Consider the following 19,309-nt stretch of genomic DNA (forward strand, 5'->3'; position numbering starts at 1 on the left):
TCTTGGCTGGATTACAGCAATGCGATATATCTGGGCATGAAGCCATCAGCAATTAGGAAACTCCAACAAGTACAGAACGCTGCAGCTTGTCTCCTCAGCAACTCAGACTCTCACAAGCACCTCAAAACTGTCCTCTGTTCTATATTGACCCTTCTCAAAGAATATTAAGTCAAGTTTAAGGTGTCTGTCCTTATTTTCAAGGAGACAATTAGATGCCTTAACTATTTTACGGCCCAATTCTGCATCGCCTCCAGTGTATCACATGCGTGTGGCTTTGGAGTCAAATCCTTGGGTAAACTGCTGCAGTGTGTCTGAAGTTTAACCTGATGAAGAATCAAGGACAATAGAATTGCTGTGAAATCCTATTAATAAGTAAAGCTTGTCTCCCATGATGCATTGTGATGATTCAACTAGAGGACAGACTGCAGTGCATCTTGGGAGCTGTAGTCCTGCCAGGGAGCCTGGCCAATAGAGGAAAATGGAGAGCATAAGGTGCTTGCACTAAAACTCTCATGATGCACTGCAACAACTCCAGCAAACACCAATTTGATGTTGAAGTGACCCAAAACAAAATATTTTGTTTAGATTTTTCCACAAAAAAATTTGATTTTTCAGAAATTGCATTTTCAATTGAAAACTCCCAATGAGCTCGATTTAATTAGCCTTTTGTGGTGCTCTGCCCCACCATGTGGCAGACCTGTGTACAGTGTGACATGCACTTTTGCTCCTTGAGTCAGCAGGAGCTGGTAGTGCTGCAGAGAAAGTGTCTCTGGCCAATGAGTGGGAACGCCTGTGTCTGACTGGGGTACAGGTGAGGATGAAGGTAATGGGCAAAAGAGGTTGTGGTTGTTTCTGTCCTTAACCAGAAGGATAATATCCAGAACAGCAGGGGGGAAATGCAGATCCTTAGGGTTCTGCAGCTTCCTCACACAAACAACCTCCTCCCCCAAGAACCAGTTGCACAGATTGTGTAGAACGTACTCTTCATCTAGTGTGTGACCTAAAAGGAAAGAATGGTTTGCAAAACAAGGCAAAGCATCATCTGGCTTCAGATGTTGCTTTTTAATGCAGACCAGTTTGTGCTGTTTAAAAGGACTGAAAACAATTTGACTTCTTCACCTGCTTCTTGGCTTGGATAACAACAAACTTTTACTTGTGTGTCTGTATGCTTTACCAATGTACAGCAGCGGCAGGCTGGCGGTGCGCTTGGGAATCCTGTTAGCAAAGCCTTGAGTGGGAAGCATTCATGTGGCATGGCTTAGAACTCTGAGTTTGCATTCAGGGAGTTGCCTTTATGTGTAAGGTTAATCATAATGTCATCAGCAATCCCTCGATGTAAGGTTAATACTGCTGACAATAACAGAGTGCGAAAATCCCTCTCATGGGATTTTATTCATTAAAGAATTGTCATTTTAATGGGGTTCGTTCAGGATAGTATCAAAATTCCTAGTTCCAACAGTAACCAATAAATAACCAATAAATTAGCTGTACATCTTCTGATCCAGTGGCACTTAGGACCTTCCCAATATTAGGGGCTTTATCTTATGTACGCAGCTGTGCCCCCTGAGTCCCACTCCCCGGAAAAGTGTCCCAATTTTTCACACTTGCAATCTGGTCCCCCTAGTGGTGCTTTACCCATTGATCTAGAAATACTTCTCCCAAGGCAACATCTCTGGATACAAAATGACAGCGGGATCCAGCCAGCTATTTCTAACACTGCATTGCCCTTCCTACACCAATGGAAAATGAGTCCAAACAGTTGATGTAGCCCCATTTTGTAGATGGGTTGGGTGGTACTGTATGCCTTTCTATGACACACATTCTTCTGTCCATGTTAATTTCTGCTTCCCAGTGACATTGTCACTGTATGTGTGACAATTTGAAACTGAAATGCCTCGGCTTCCTGGCCTTAGATTATAAACTCTGCAGGGCTAGGAACTTGTCTTACACTGTGTGTGAGGTGCCAGGTAATTTTACAGTGCTCCAGGAATGATTAAGTTGTTTGGGTTATATACTTGGGCTGGGTAGGTGGGTGGTTTGGTTTGTGAAGCTGGTAGTAATCTCAAGGTGAGCACCACAGACATGCAAATAAATGTCAACATAAGGGATTTCCTTCCCTTTGTATAGCAAAAAACAGGGCAGGGAGAGAGGTGAGGAAGACCATGTAGAGGAGAAATGTCCTTCCACAGCCACGCCACGGGAGCTCAGTTTTTGTAGCAATGGGGAGGACTTGGGCATTCACTACTCGGTACAGCATGTCCGCCCCTCCAACCCAGTCTGGGCAATGTAACACGTAATGCAAAATGACCTAAGCAGCAGGAACTCTCTCTCCCCGTGTCACTGCAGCTTGCTGTGAAGGCGAACAGAGGCCGAGGTTTGGTAGGAGGCCTGCCAATGACATCCCAGCAGAGCACAGTACTGTTCTTGCAGTACTACTGTGGAAGCATAGACAGACAGACACACAATACAGCTACGTCCATACAGCAGCGACAATGTTGTCCAGGATAGTCCACTGTACAAAGCTGGGGGACGGTATTAAAAAAAGTAGCTGATCAAGCAATTTGACTGACCAAATGTACGTAAGTCTTGGGTACTATTGAAAATCATCCCCTAAATGTGTCACTGTGACCTTTTTCAGATACATCCTGTGACTGTGCAAACAGCTCACCGCATAATGGTGTGAAATTCTCCACAGGCTGAATCTGACAACTAGCAACATTAAGTGGTCAAATGCTGCTGATTTTAGTGGCTTCCAAGAGTGTCTGTTCCATCTCAGTACTATTCGTCAGCCACTCTGACGTGCTGTAAATGGTATGACATTGACTCAGAACAAGCCAGTCATCACAGCTTAAAGATCCACAGAAACACCAAGTCCGTGCTGTACTGCCTTTGTTTGAGCTGAGCACAGTACATGTCTGTTTCTCCCCAAATTTAAGAGATTTGCTATCAATTTGCTGGTTTCAATCTCATTTTCAAGAAAATTTTGCAACTGTTTGTTGTCAATTACTGAGCCAAAAGAAATCCCCCACTCCCAAAATGTTCTGTTTTTTTACAACAGGGATGGGAGATGCTCAAAGCATCTGGGCTTGTCTACACACAAACTGGAGGCACAATAACTAAATCAGTTTGAGTTCAACCTTTATTTATTTGGGTGCAAGTCTGTGAGTAGCCCCTCTTATTTCAGTGTAACTCAAGTTGGCAAACAGATGTAGTTATTTCAGAGCTGGTGTGCATGTGTAGACAAGCACTCAGAATCATCAGAGTTCAATGGAGCAACAAGGGAGTATGTCAAAGGCCAGCCCCTTAAATCTATTCTAAAAGGTGCCACTTTGAGGAAGCAGAAACCTTATCCCACAGGGAAATGGGGAACTGTAATGAGTGTCTGGCCATGCTCCTGATCTAGGGAAGCTGACAAATGATAAGCAGGGGAAAGCAGAGAGTGGAAGAATTGAATGTGCGTATCCAATATCCTTGATTGCAGGGCTGGCGGGGGGAAGGGGGAGGGGATACAGTGGTTGGGGGAGGGGACTAGCTCCTCCTCCCTCCATAAAAATGTTGGGCGTGGGTCTGATGTATGTTTCTGCCGCCACAATATTTTCCATCCACACAATATCTCATGGAGGGAAGAGCAGGACCCGGCTATGTTTCCACCCCACATGCGTGCACTGGGGCTTGAGGGGAGAGCGGGATGCAGAGAAGCGGCTGGAGAGGCCATTGGGATGGGGTGAGGGACAGTGCACTGGCACATGGGCAGGGGGCTTCAGTGTACAGGGCAGTAGGGAGGGGTCCACAAGGCACCATCTGCTGAGGAACTGCCCGGATGCCCATTCCCAACCTGAAGCTGGCTGTCCCCACCCAGTCTCAGTAGCTCCCCTTGCTCTCCCTTGTACTCCACCCAATTCCACCCCACCCCATCCCTCCGTTTGATTTATTGACAGGGTATTTACAGGAGGATCTCCAGTACCCTGGGGAGAGAGGTGAACCTATCCCCAACCAAAACTTGCTGGCTCAGCTGTGGCCATGGCCCCCTCCTATAGCAAATGTGACTGCTGCCGTTCCTCCTCTGCAGAATATGTTCCATCGAAGACAAGGGGACAGGAAGAACACTGCTAAGTCGGCAGCTGATCCTTTTTACGTGCAGCTCAGCAGTTCCGCAACATGCCCTTGCACCTGGAGGTCACCCTGGGGCTGCAGCTCTTTGTTCCGTTTCCTTCATTCTTGGCCTCTTGGGTCCTGCCAGCTCTCAGCCCTGAAACAACAGTCTGTGTTTGGGGTGGGTGTTGAAGTCTGTGTACATACAACAAAATGATCAGCTGTTTCCAAGGGATAAGCGGATAGCATCATTCCATTCTTACTAGCTTTTGCTGGAATAGCCTCATCCTTCACAACAAGGATAAGGTGCCAGCTGCTAAATGTGGAAGTGAAGAAGCTGTGTGGAGGGAAAGACTGGGGATGTTCTTCTTGGCTAGGGTTCTTAGGGCAGACAGGGAACTCAGTCTGATGTGTGTGGCACCAGTTTGAAAAATACAATCATACAGATATCCCAATGTTGTAATGTATCAGAGGGGTAGCCATGTTAGTCTGGATCTGTAAAAGTGGCAGAGTCCTGTGTCACCTTATAGACTAACAGACGTATTGGAGCATAAGCTTTCGTGGGTGAATACCCACTTCGTCAGATGCATGTAGTGGAAATTTCCAGAGGCAGATATAAATATGCAAGCAAGAATCAGGCTAGGGATAACGAGGTTAGTTCAATCAGGGAGGATGAGGCCCTCTTCTAGCATTTGAAGTGTGAACACCAAGGGAGGAGAAACTGCTTTTGCAGTTGGCTAGCCAGTCACAGTCTTTGTTTAATCCTGAGCATAGGTTACATTGGTGAACGTGCAGGTGAATGAACCGGTGATGGTTAGGTCCCGTGATTCTCACCAGCAACTACACACTGCACCATAGTAACTCTAACTCAGGAACCAATCCATGCAACAAACCTCGATGCCAACTCTGCCCACATATCTACACCAGCGACACCATCACAGGACCTAACCAGATCAGCCACAACCATCACTGGTTCATTCACCTGCACGTCTACCAATGTAACCTACGCCATCATGTGCCAGCAATGCTCCTCTGCTATGTCCATCGGCCATACTGGACAGTCCCTACGTAAAAGGATAAATGGACACAAATCAGATATTAGGAATGGCAATATACAAAAACCTGTAGGAGAACACTTCAACCTCCCTGGACACACAGTAGCAGATTTAAAGGTAGCCATCCTGCAGCAAAAAAACTTCAGGACCAGACTTCAAAGCGAAACTGCTGAGCTTCAGTTCATTTGCAAATTTGACACCATCGGCTCAGGATTAAACAAAGACTGTGACTGGCTAGCCAACTGCAAAAGCAGTTTCTCCTCCCTTGGTGTTCACACCTCAAATGCTAGCAGCGGGCCTCATCCTCCCTGATTGAACTAATCTCGTTATCCCTAGCCTGATTCTTGCTTGCATATTTATACCTGCCTCTGGAAATTTCCACTACGTGCATCTGATGAAGTGGGTATTCACCCACGAAAGCTTATGCTCCAATACGTCTGTTAGTCTATAAGGTGACACAGGACTTTTTGCCGCTTTTACAAATGTTGTAATGTGTATCTGTGTGTTGTGGTACAAAAGAGTAAGTGTGTTGAGAGCATTTTGCTGTGGGTTCACCTGTGGCTGTCTAAAGGCACTGTTTTCAGAAATGTTTGGGAAATCAGGTGCAGCTGGGAAGGAGTAGGTTCTTCTGCCATTGTGTCTCTTTGAGCTCCAAGTTAGGTGATATATCTCTTACTGAACTAACAAAGGTAGTTTCCCCCTTCAGGTAATGTTTGGGTTCAAGGTACCGTTCTTTCCTTAGAGAAACATGGACCGAATGGTTGAAACACAGGTCTATTAGTCCGGGGACTTGGATTCTAGTGTCACTTGTGCAACTGACTTACTATATCACCTTGGACAAGTTACTTAAACTCTCTGTAATGTGGGGACAATTCTTTCCTACCCTATCAGGGTGCTGGAGATTAAATCATTACTGTTTATAAAGTACTCTTTGCTTCTTAGAGGATGCTATATTCCTGTGGTGTTTTTTTTGTGTTGAACTAGCTCTGTGAGGGGTTTTAGTTTTCACTACCTCACAAATCTTCCGTTAAATGTTTGTTTTGCCTTTGTATGCTCTACCTCAGAAATTTTCTCTCCACAGTCTAATTCCCTAAAGTCACAGTCTGTACCAAGCTCAGTGTAAATTACAATGAAAAAGGAAAATCCAGAAAAGAGGAATTATTTCAGCATACATCTACAGTTCCCATTCTCAAAAGCTTGGCAGTTTCTTCAGCGTCAACCAAGATTCTGTTAATGGATCGTGATATTACTGACATTCCTGTTAGTGCAGACGGTGCTAATGTTGTGCGTGTTCTAAATGCATAAACATTCAGGATGGGTGCAGTGAGAGCTAGTGGGGAGATCATGCGGAATAAAGTATCCTGTGTAGGCAGTCAACCCTTTTCTGAGATTTTTTTGTATTATTGTGATGGGGTATACCAGACCCTCTGAGGCTCACTGCTGGAGGCCTCATGGTCCTGCCACACCCTGCCCCCAAAAGCAGGCAGTGGAGAGGGTCCTCTAAGCTTTCTAGAGTGGCTGTGTGGGACACAGTAGTGTCGTGAGGTAGTCATGTCGGAAGCCAGGGAGAGTGAGAAGGAGCCCTGAGATGGTTGCAGGGACTCCATCAGGACAAGGCCCTGAGGTAAAGCTGTAGATGGCACAGGGCCACGGGGAAGTGGCCCAGAGAATTAGAGCGGCAGCGTGACTTAGATAAAGGGACACAGCAGACAGCTGCTATCTACAGGGTCCCTGGATTGGGACTCAGAGAAGTGGGTGGACCTGGGTTCCCCCCCAACCCCTATTAGCCACTGGCCTGAACAGTGAGACACCCCAGAGGGGGGGATTGAACTATAGTGGCCCGACTGGAGCCAGGAAGCCCCAAGAGGGTGAAGACATTGTTTCCAGAAAGGGAGCCCTGGGGCGCTGCTCTGTCCCAGAGGAGGGACAGTCAGAGAGAGAGAGAGAGTGTGCAGGCATGCACTCGGCCAAGGGGGCACTCACAAGAGGCGAGGGCACCCTGTTACAAAGCAGCTGCACCAGAGGTGGACTGATGCCCACGCTCACTTTTCCAGGCCAAGTCGTCCTTGCTGAGTGGACTAGCAGGTTTCACGGAAGAAAAGCCCATAGAAAGAATGTGTGTTCAGACTGTCAAATTCCAGGAGAGTTCACGACAGAGGCCCAAAACAGCTACTTCCTGGTGACAGGCATTGCCTGTGTGCAGTTTGTCTCTGTTCAAGGAAATGGGACTTGTGTACATTTGGTAAACAAACAAATTGCTCCAAGAAAATATGTGACATTCCTTTCTCCTCCCACCATCTATGCAGATCTATTCCAGGCCCCTCTAAACTGATCTACAGGGCCCTAAAATCTGCTACTACTTGCCAATGTTCCCCTGCTCCTGAAATGTTCAATATAGAAGGAAAACTGTCTGTTCAATGTAGAAGGAAAACCTACCTGGCATGGTGTCAGTGCTTAGGTTGGCTTTGTTAAACATCACCTAAAAGGAAGACAGAAGATCAAATGAGAAAAGACTGTATGGTGAGGAGATTGAGACTAGTAGGAAGAAGGAGCAAATGCAGCTATTGAAACCATAGTTGTATCAGACTCCTGGGTCATATGAAGTTAATTTTTGTCTGCCAGCAATTTATTCATAAAAGCAAAAGTTTTGCGCAACTCCTTCCCAGATCAGTATGCTCCATGTCGTGCGTCCTACTGCTTATGATTCCGACCATGAGGAAGCTCTGAAATACAACTGATAATCATCCCTGCTCAGCGCCAGTTAACATTTGTAAGTCATTGGCAGGGCCATCCGTAGGAGGGTGCCGGGCCTGGGACATTAGAAACTCGGCGCATATCTGCCGGGTGGTGCTCCCCCCTCCCCTGCTCTGCCCAGGCACCACCCCAACTCCACCCCTTCCCCCAAAGTCCCATCCCCCCCCGCCTCTTCACATTCTGCCCCCACCCTGCCTCTAGACAAATTGGAGGATTGGGCCAAAAGAAATCTGATGAGGTTCAACAAGGACAAGTGCAGAGTCCTGCACTTAGGACAGATGAATCCAATGCACTGCTACAGACTAGGGACTGAATGGCTAGGCAGCAGTTCTGCAGAGAAGGACCTAGGGGTGACAGTGGACGAGAAGCTGGATATGAGTCAACAGTGTGCCCTTGTTGCCAAGAAAGCCAATGGCATTTTGGGGTGTATAAGTAGGGGCATTGCCAGCAGATCGAGGGACGTGATCGTTCCCCTCTATTCGACATTGGTGAGGCCTCATCTGGAGTACTGTGTCCAGTTTTGGGCCCCACACTACAAGAGGGCTGTGGAGAAACTGGAGAGAATCCAGTGAAGGGCAACAAAAATGATTAGGGGTCTGGAACACATGACTTATGAGGAGAGGCTGAGGGAACTGGGATTGTTTAGTCTACGGAAGAGAAGAATGAGGGGGGATTTGATAGCTGCTTTTAACTACCTGAAAGGTGGATCCAAAGAGGATGGATCCAGACTATTCTCAGTGATAGCAGATGACAGGACAAGGAGTAATGGTCTCAAGTTGCAGTGGGGGAGATTTAGGTTGGCTATTAGGAAAAACTTTTTCACTAGGAGGGTGGTGAAACACTGGAATGCATTACCTAGGGAGGTGGTGGAATCCCCTTCCTTAGAAGTTTTTAAGGTCAGGCTTGACAAAGCCCTGGCTGGGATAATTTAGTTGGGATTGGTCCTGCTCTGGGCAGGGGGTTGGACTAGATGACCTCCAGAGGTCCCTTCCAACTCTGATATTCTATGATTCTTCCCTGCCCAGTTCTGCCCCTTCCCCCAAGCGTGCTGTGCCCTCACTCCTCCGCCCTCATCCCCAGCACCTCCTGATGCTGTGAAACATCTGATCCGCGGTAGGTGCTGGGAGGAAGCGGGAGGCGCTGATTGATGGGGCCCACTGGCAGGCAGGAAGCACTGCGGGGAGGGGGAGGTTCTGGTAGGGGAGGCTCCTCCTCGACCCTCCCTCCCCCCCCCGCCTGCCACTCACCTTCCTGCTCGTCTCCTCACCCCGCTGGCCTACCCGCCTCCCACCTCACCTCCCCGCTTGCAGGGCCCCCCAAAGCATGGGGCCCGGGGAAGTCACCCTGATTCGCCGTACCCCAGGGACGGCTCTGGTCATGGGCTTTGGAAGAGCTGAATACACTTCATTGCCCACAGCAACCGCACAGGCTAAGAAATGAGCTCACGCCCAGTTCTCTGTTGTGTATTTTAACAGTGCTTTCATCGAGTTCTTGTTTGCACTTGACTTTCTGGGGCAGCTTTTATAGCCGTGCCCAGAAAATCACTTGCTTGTTTGGAAGAGGGTGGAATGGGAGTCATAGTCACATCACAAAAAATACTGCATAGGAACCTGAGCTCAGACAAAAAGAAAAGGAGTACTTGTGGCACCTTAGAGACTAACAAATTTATCTGAGCATAAGCTTATTTGTTAGTCTCTAAGGTGCCACTAGTACTCCTTTTCTTTTTGCGGATACAGACTAACATGGCTGCTACTCTGAAACCTGAGCTCAGACAGGTGATTGCATATGACCCTGCTGCTAAACAAATCAGCAGTAGGCAGGAACAGCTATAAAAATCATATTGCAATCAAGCTACTTCTGTGCTGCTGCTCCAGCATATTTAGCTTCAAGCATCTGAGGCCTCCAGCCCTTGGTTCTTTTAGTGATATGTTGTTTGATCAGTGATGCCAGTGGCTTATTTTCCATAGTAACTGCTGGATCCTGAAATCTTTGCTCAGTGCTGGGTGCTCAGTAGGAGGCCTTGAGTGAGTAATGACAGGATCAGGCAGGCCCAAAGGCACTCAGTATTCGTGCTGTGTACTACAAGTGATGAGCTGAAAGAGGAATATCATACTATAAATATCAGACCTGTAAAATAATAGCACTAGAGACGTTGGCTAAGTCATTATGTTGATCTTCTGCCATGTTGCAATATAGAAAACAGTCCCGAGGCTTATAATATAAGAAAACAAAAATGGCCGCAGAATTCTTGTCTGGGGTAAATATTTTTTTACTATTGGTCTGAAAGGTCATAATTGTAAGTAGATTGTTATTTTCACATTTCCTTGTTTGGGGGAAACAGCTTACAGTATCTTCCAGGCTTAGTTAATTTGCTTATTTAAAATCTGGCACAAAATAAAGGTTTCTCTGTCAGGTACATGTCAAACAAGCATTCTCATAAGAGCACTAATAGGTCTTTATCTATGTCCTGGGATAGGAAGCAGATTCTGTTGGCAGATCTCATTGCATCATACTACTGATGGTGAAAGATGAGGAAAATGGTTTTTCATCAAGACAACAATATTAGTTTGTTCTATTTCCTCCATCCCTATTAAAATGGACAGTAAAAAAGTCACTTGTTAACAGTGCTATAGTGTACCTATGTACACATATATATGTGTTAATAATGCTGTGCATTTTTGTAGGACTCTTTAGGTGAGACTCAAAGTGCTTTACAAACGTTAATGAATTAAGCCTTTAAGCACCTGGAAGATAGGGGATTATTATCCCCAGTTTACCGTAGGACTTAAGGAGGTTGTGACTTGTTCAGTATCCCAGAGGAAGTCTGTGGCGGAACTGGGACTAGAACTCTCATATCCTGGCTCACACTTCAGAGTGGGCTTGTTCTGAGTGGCATTTTGTTTGTTTGCCATTTTAACTATATTGATGTTTGTGTGCCTTACCCTGCTGTAGCTAACCCAAGGCTTCCCTGTATGTCTTGCAGAGTGTCTGGAGGAGAACTTTTTGACTTTCTGGCACAGAAAGAGTCTCTGAGTGAGGAGGAAGCAACCAGATTCATTAAGGAGATTTTAGATGGTGTAAACTACCTCCATGCCAAGAAAATTGCTCATTTTGATTTAAAGGTAAAAAAACATTGACCTAGTTAAAAGAAATAATTATAGCATATATTCTATAATGCAGCATATGTGATACATTTAAATGTGATGGTATATAAAATATGTTTGATAATAGAGAAGGTGGAAGCGTAGAATGCTTAGCTTTTTGGACTGAGGCTTCCTGTGATGGATGGACATGACAGCACTCAGTGGAAAGCAGAAATGGTATTTCCCAAGATTTTAGAACCATACAATCGTAGGTCTGGAAGGGACCTCAAGAGGTCATCTAGTCCAATCCCCTGCACTCAAGGCAGAACTAAGAATTATCTAGACCATCCCTGACAGGTGTTTGTCTAACCTGCTCTTAAAAATCTCCAATGATGGAGATTCTACAACCTCCCTGGGCAATTTATTCCAGTGCTTAACTACCCTGACCGTTAGGAAGTTTTTCCTAATGTCCAGCCTTGTATTTCTTTTTAGTGATGAGAATGAGAAATCAAAAAAGCCTTCATCTTGTGGGTGTCAGATATTTTAATTAATGCTACTGTTATTTATTGTTTATATAATAGCACCCAAAACGTGGTGGATGCTTTTACAAACATACTGGAAGATGTACAGTACCTGCCCCAGAGAACTCACAAACTAGTAACCATCATGAGTCCTTTTCTAAGTAATTTACCTTTGGAATCCTAACTCCATCAAAGCAAATTAGTCTAAGTGAACTTTTAAATATTAATAACAGTCAATATAACATTTGCCTTGTAAATATTAGACTTAATCCATATTCCCACTTCTGGCAAGCATTTCCTATGTAGAGACCCACTCGATCTGGGTTCAAGTTATAGTATGTGCGTTGTGAGTGCTACATGCTGCTTCCAGTCCTGTCCAGTTCATTTCTTTACCAAACACAGCACAAACTACAACAGTGATTATGTTTAGAATTCTGTGAGGAGTGAGGAACATTATTCTGAAACTACAGAGTTCAAACAGCTTCGGCAATGTATGTTTGACCAGGAAATAAGAGGTAGATTAGTTCAGTGGCTCTCAACCTTTCCAGACTACTGTACCCCTTTCAGGTGTCTGATTTGTCTTGTGTACCCCAAGCTACACCTCACTTAAAACATACTTGCTTACAAAATCAGACATAAAAATAGGGTCACAAAAGTGTCACAGCACACTAGTACTGAAAAATTGTTTACTTACTGATTTTTACCATATAATTATAAAATAAATCAATTGGAATATAAATATTGTACTTACATTTCAGCGTATAGGATATAGATCAGTATAAACAAGTCCTTGTCTGTATGAAATTTTAGTTTGTACTGATTTCGCTAGTGCTTTTTATGTAGCTTGTTGTAAAAGTAGGCAAATATCTAGAAGAGTTGATGTACCCCCTGGAAGACTTCTCTGTACCCTCCGGTGTACACATATCTGTGGTTGAGAATCACTGGTTTAGTTGGCACTGTCATTCCAACACCAAGTATCAGTTGGTTCAGAATATGGCTGCTGGCCTGCTTAGTCATCCAGGTCACTGAGAGCACATCACCCCAGTGTTCCCCATGTACTATCAGGTGAATTTATAGTTTTAGTCCTTATCTTCAGAGCATTTCATGGAACTGGCCCAGACTTCCTGGGAGACTCTGTCTCTGTCCATGACTGTGATCTGCCTCGACAACAATGTGCCTCTGGAACTAGGATTCTGTCACCCACAAGGATGAAACTTGAGGCTGGGAAACTGAGCATTCTCAGCAGCAGGCCTGCAGCTATGGAATTTGCTTCCACAAATGTTGCCATTTTCAGGACTATGTACAAAACATGGCTCCATCCCTCCTCAGAGCAAGGTGGAAGGTAGAGGAGATATGAGGAACTTTAAAATGGGAGCGGGGGGCCTAGAGTAGATCACATGCTGTTCACCATAATTTTGGTTCTAGAATTCTGTGATGCCTAGTTACTGCAGTGATGAGTATTACATGGGCAGATGTATGCCCAAGTTCTTCTCTTGAATATATATTCTTCTTGTTGCAATTGCATATATCCCAGCAATATAGTACACTTCATCAAACTTCTGTCCATATGTTTGTTTGTTTATGGGTGTGAGTATGTTGGGGTTACCCTGAAGCCACGTAGCCCAAGAACAAAGGTTTACACTGTGCATTTGAAAAATATGATACCATTCAGTGATGGAATATAATTATGTGAACATGAATAAAACTTTTCCCAGGGTGAGTTCTGGCTACTGAAATCCACGTCCCATGTCAATAAAGTTCAGTGGTCAATAATGATGTTGGAAAAAGAGCAAAAAGAAATGTGCACGTGGGGCAGAAGAGATATCATTTCATAAATACAGTAAATAAATCACTCACAAGCGATTTAAAGCCGGATTCAAGATATCACGCATCTGGCTTTTATAGGACTATTTTTAGAGCTTCTGCAGCATTAAGCTAGGCATTTATTTTTAAGCAATAATCCAACTAGGGAAATGGAGATCCATAATTATCTTGTCACTCTTATCAATCTCTTCAATCTTGCCATAAAAAAACAGAAGTTTGCGGAACATATAATGGGAACTAGTTTGAAATGGGTTTTTTGGGGGGAGGCTTGCTTGTTTGTTTGTTTTTAGTGGCCTTGCCGAGATTTGACTGTGGAAGTGTCTGCAAAAATAAAGGCTGTTGAAGCAAAACAAACAAACAAAACTCAAAACCCAGTGCCACTGAACTGCTGGAGATGGACAATACACCAAAGGAGGGAGGGGGATGTAAAAGAGGGAAATCACATTTAAAATATTTTATAGCCATTATAACAACTGAAAATTCCTTTCTCCCAAGTGGCCCATAAACCCTAGCACTCCCCACAGAGATTCTGGGGGCAAAGGAAGCTTAAATAAATATATAACCATTTCTTGCTAATTTCTTACAAGCACTGATGGTAGGCTTGGCACTGTACAAAGACCCACAATAGAACTAGACCCTGCCCTGAAGAGCTTGGTGCAATATCAATAATAATTGCACTGTCAGGCCTCTGCTAATGTTCTGCTGAAATCAGTGGGGTAGCAGGACATATTGGGGGATGTTTTGCAGCAGTAAAAAGGGTTAGATGGTGGGTAAAGAATTGTGACATAATGAAAATGTTAATTGTACTGTGAACAAGGCAGACATGTACATGTATCCAGTTATGTGACTAGAGAGAAGTGAAATACGGATTTGTGTTTTATTCCTATGATATTAGCCAGGCAACCACTTTTCCGATAGCTCCCCCTTTCCTGCTAGTCTGTTCTCATGACCTATTTCCAGCTGGTATAGTCTGCACCTTGTCACTTGCTGAAATCCAGATGCAGGCCTGAGAACACCAGGGATCAGCTCTCTCTGGTGTAAATGGGCACAGCACCACTGATTGCAGCAGAACTGTACCTATGTACGTCAGGTGAGGATCTGCACCAAGATGCAGAGGCGATGAATAGAGATGACGGTTGAATAACTTCTTGTTTCATGCTGTACAGCCTCTAGCATAAGTCTGTTCTAAACAGGCCTGCATCACCTCAGCAACATACACTGCTGGCAGCTGAGTGCACTGAATCTTCAGAAGAAAACCAGCATAGTTAGCCTGGAGCTAAAATCACCCTAGTCCAATGGCTGTGAAAATAAATTATTCATGTAGCCTGTCTGCAAGTGTAATGCAGAGTGAGCGTGTGTGTTAGCAGTAGCTCCTTGCACATGAGAATTAGTTCTGAAATGGTCAGGCAGCTGCCAACAGGGAATCAAACTTTCTGACTATTGCTTCCAGGCTACGATTAAAAAATGAAAATTGAATAGCATTGGAGCTCTTCGTCAGAGCTGTGCTAGCCATGTTGCTCTAAAAACTATAAAATAAAGGAGGAATGACAGGGGCTAAGAAAGTTAGTGGAAAAATAATTAATAGATACAGCACAGAGTATGGAGTCGAACCTGCTGCTTAGGGATGCTAATGGTTCTCTTTTCACAATTCTATCAGGTTTGGCCTGGTGCTTTTGGTTGCATAACAGTCAGAAATTCTCCATGTGTTCTTAGAATAGCTTGTTACTAGAGGTGGGCCAGAATCTCCAATCCTAGCCCCTTCTAATTTCAGAGACATTCAGATCCTCATCCCAGGATCTGAACATACCCCATTGTGGTGGAAGGGACCAGGCCATGGTAAGCTCACCCTCTGTGTTGTACCACCATGCTCAGCATGTCAGTCTCATAACATATCTCGTAACGCATCTAGTTGAGCCAAGCAATTATTTACAGTTATGTGAATAACTCTGGTGTGTCATCATTTCCCTGGAAACCAGGTGTATTTTATCTTCATCCTGCCACAACAACTATAATTAACAAAATAAACATAGGCAGGCAGAGAGAGAAAGCAACTGGTGAAGAGAACAAGGAAGGTCCTGACTTATTAGGAAGCAGGACATGCTGCAGCTTTTGTGAGAGAAAAGAATAAAGGCAATAAGTGAAGTGAATTACAGTATTGCTTTTGAGAGGGAGGCTTCAGACACTGAGGAGTATTAATTTTGCTGCTGTCAAGTATGATTTGACAATGAATGTCACATTACATAAATTTGTTCAGTTTATCAAAACAATGAAGTCTGCATTGCCAGGAATAGGTTTGTGGTTTTTACCTGTTCTGCAGTATTGCAAACATGTACAAGCATGAAAAGGTGACTCAAAGGATACTGCTTAGGCTCTTGATCTGTTAGCTTCCTCACAAATAATATAACTAATCTTTGTTTCATTATTTTTAGCCCGAAAACATTATGCTTCTAGACAAGAATATTCCTATTCCACACATAAAAGTCATTGACTTCGGCCTAGCCCATAAAATAGAAGATGGAGTTGAATTTAAGAATATTTTTGGGACACCCGAGTTTGTAGGTGAGTGTTCAAGCAATTCCTTTGTGTTGCAGCTTTTCACTGGAGAAGCCAGCAACACCTTCCTGAATTCAGGGAGAAGCCAGCAACACCTCTGCATTTTCAGTCCCCTAAAATTGCCACCCCATTTGGGTGCACTGCATCTAGAGGGCATGCTTGAATCTTCTCAGTGGAGCAGCCAAAAGGTGCCTTCTGTAAACTGTAGGTGTCGAGCTGAAGAGATCAGGGTGCTATCTAATTAGTGAGCTAGAGAAATAAATACAGGGTTGAAATTTTGGACCCCCTCCCCTCCCCCCCCCCGCGCACTAATCCCATCTCTGTTACTTATTCTCCCTGTGGCAAGTCAGAGCCACTTTGCATCTGTAAAATGGAGTAATATAGGTCTCTGTTGATGTTACTGCTTTCTAAGTATAACTCCCTCCCACTGAACCTGTTTGGATTATGACAGGTTTCAGAGTAACAGCCGTGTTAGTCTGTATTCGCAAAAAAAAGGAGTACTTGTGGCACCTTAGAGACTAACCAGAGTCTCTAAGGTGCCACAAGTACTCCTTTTATTTGGATTATAGCTCCCTTCCTTTTGTTACTCCAGGATGACTGTCATGTTGTGACTTCCTGATCATGTTTCTAACCTCTAGGTTTGCTTGTATTATCTCTTGGTCCTTACTGGTTTTTACATCTGCCAATCTGAGATCTATTCAGTTTAATTTACTTCCTCTTCTGGATAATAAATGAAGCTGTTAAATAAACACTGATCCCTGCTGCCCTGTTCTAGACAACTCTTCACACCTCGATACACTGCCGTTTATCACTTCCTTTGTTCAGTCCTCTACGTGGATATTTTTCATCCACAAGGTGTTTCTTCTACAGATGCTACAATGAAGTTACAGTAACAGCTGACAACAATAGTAATGAATGGTGTGTTGGCTGGAAAGAAACCTTGGGCAAGTTGCGCTAGAGCAGTCCCTGACTGGCCAATTACTAAGTAAAGACCGGGCATTAATGGCATCAGTTTATTGCCATTCTGAAATAATTGGGGAGAAAATGCTTAGATCCATCTGCTTAGGGATGCTGTTACATGAAATAATTTGTTGTTGAAGGTATAATTAGTATTGTAGATGGATTGTAATGTCTTCCTGTTCTTTATTCTTTGATCCCTTTCATGCTCAATTGACTCTAAATTAGCTCTCCCTCTGTTTGGGAGATTAAATTCCTACTGCCACACATGCACACCACTGTAGAACTTTAAACAGAAATGACCTCCTATAACTACTGGCATTGCCTTTACCACGGACTGATATAATTCTTGACCTACACATACAATTCATGTTGCTAAAATTAATTACTCAATCTGTTGCTGATGTTTGAATAAATGCTTCTTACAGCTCCAGAAATAGTGAACTATGAACCACTTGGGCTAGCTGCAGATATGTGGTAAGTTCTCGGCATTAACTTTTCTTCCAAGATGTTATACTGCTAGTTTCTTATATTTTTATATATTTTATATCTTATATATTTCTTATATTTCTTATAGTTTCTATACTGCACAGTTTCTCTGTAAAATCCATTCTCTACATATCAGACAATGCTGACATACAGTAAATAGCTGTTCATTCAATCCTTCCATTTTTACCTGCTGTTTATAGTAAACTTCTACTCATGATATAAAAAAAATTGAATTATATAAAATAGGAGTTAACAATTTGCCACTAGCTGTCACCTTTTGGAGAGAGCCTCTTGAAAGGCACCATTGTCCCTGCAATGCCTTGTGATAGCTTTGTTTATAAAAGTGCTGTGAATAGAGAAAGCTTCGACACCAAGCTATTCTGCCCAAAATGGTCATAGTGGCTAAAACATCCGTGCGGATATTCCTCCATGCTTCTGACATGTACCATAGCTAATTAGCTACCATGAACCAACATGACTTAAGAAATCCATATAAAGAAAGCCCAGATATCCACATCATTTGAGCCTGTATCCAAAATTCATGTTCCTTTTTATGAAGCACTGACTTTTACATAGGTTTTGTCTGACTGCTAATATCATAGTTCATCTACCAATCTAGCAGCTATAATTGACTCATGTCACACATGTATAAAACCTACAATCAATTGCTCTTTTTGTTTTCTAGGAGCATAGGAGTCATCACCTACATACTGTAAGTACAGAATTTGATCCACTTTTATGGAACAGCTGTAAAAGTTGTAGGAAGCTAGTGAAAAGCAGCTCTTCTCATCAGTCCCTTAGGGAGGGAGCTGCACAGCAGGAATGGGGCAAGGGACTGATGGACAAGTGATCTCCAGAGGCCTTTTAAAATAGAGAAAGCAAAGAAAATTAAGTGAAACTAAAAGAGAGGCGATAGGACCAATGACCAGCAAATGCCTCTACATAGGACCAGAAGCACCTGTGCCTCATGTTTTTGGGGGTGGGATTTTCAAAAGTGGTCACCAAGTGTTGGCCGACCGCTGCTGCCATTGATGTCAAACACCCATCAGCTTCAGTGGGAACAGAGTTAGGCTAATACTGAGCACTTTTGAAAATCCCACTTAAATCTCAGCCTCTCTAGCCCTGGGGTTCTTCTGGGTGGGCTCAATGGGCTACATGCTGCAGCCATTACCCAGAGCTCCCATTGGCCTCGGGAATTTTGCATTAGCAATCTTTGCAGCATCAGGCCCAACAAAGATAGAGACACTTAAAAGAGGAATCTCTTTCTGGTGGGCAAAGCAAGTGGAGCAGAATTAAACACACCCACAGGCCATGCTGAAAGCTTTTGGTTTGTTCCCTGAGCTTCAACCCCGTCCGCTATAAAAGGGCTGTAAGCTGACAACATAGCCGGGATGCTGTGAAGTCCCTTATGCCCTGGGGTACAGTAAGGGGCACATGGATACAGTCCGAGACACATTAGGTAGCCCAGCAGCAGCTAAAGAGCAATTCTAAAATTGTCCAGATCCTTGATCTTTATTTGCATTCCTCATGTCATCAGCTGATACATCTGAACGTGATAGGACATCAATGTCTTCATAAATTGCTATTTACATCTGTTTATAGATTAATGGGAAGGGAGACTGGATGTTGAGAAGAAACAGGTTAGAATGCTTACCCTGTGATGACAGTAATGCACAGACAGTCAGGTGTTCTGAGAGGCCTTCACCTTCCTCTGAAGTGTCGCATACACAGGCCTTTGCTGGAGGCAGGATAATAGAGGGAGTGGAGCAGTACTCTGTTCCAATAGGACAATTCTTTTCTACTTATATACCTTTGCTCTGTAGAGAGATAGAAGCATTGATTTTTCTTTTGCATTGCTCCATCTGGTTGAAATGACCTAGAAACCTTCTGCAACAATAAGTTTGTATTCAGAGATGGGCTTGCCCCATGAATTCCAGATCCAAATTTCCCCAAACTTGGAGGTGGTTCAGAACAGGAGTTT

At 43.9% G+C, this 19,309-nt stretch overlaps 1 protein-coding gene across 1 annotated transcript in view; it reads left to right on the forward strand.

The window, feature by feature from the left end:
* The window catches only part of DAPK2 (death associated protein kinase 2), a 79,124-nt gene that overhangs the window by 49,724 nt on the left and 10,091 nt on the right, over positions 1-19,309 (forward strand). The window contains exons 4-7 of the mRNA XM_084642425.1: positions 10,885-11,023; positions 15,759-15,888; positions 17,268-17,316; positions 18,014-18,040. Of these exons, the coding sequence (XP_084498551.1) occupies positions 10,885-11,023; positions 15,759-15,888; positions 17,268-17,316; positions 18,014-18,040 (345 nt within the window). The remainder of the gene's footprint in view (positions 1-10,884; positions 11,024-15,758; positions 15,889-17,267; positions 17,317-18,013; positions 18,041-19,309) is intronic.

This window comes from Lepidochelys olivacea, assembly GCF_965140295.1.
Source record: "Lepidochelys olivacea isolate rLepOli2 genome assembly, chromosome: 10".
NCBI classification, from domain to species: Eukaryota; Metazoa; Chordata; order Testudines; family Cheloniidae; genus Lepidochelys; species Lepidochelys olivacea.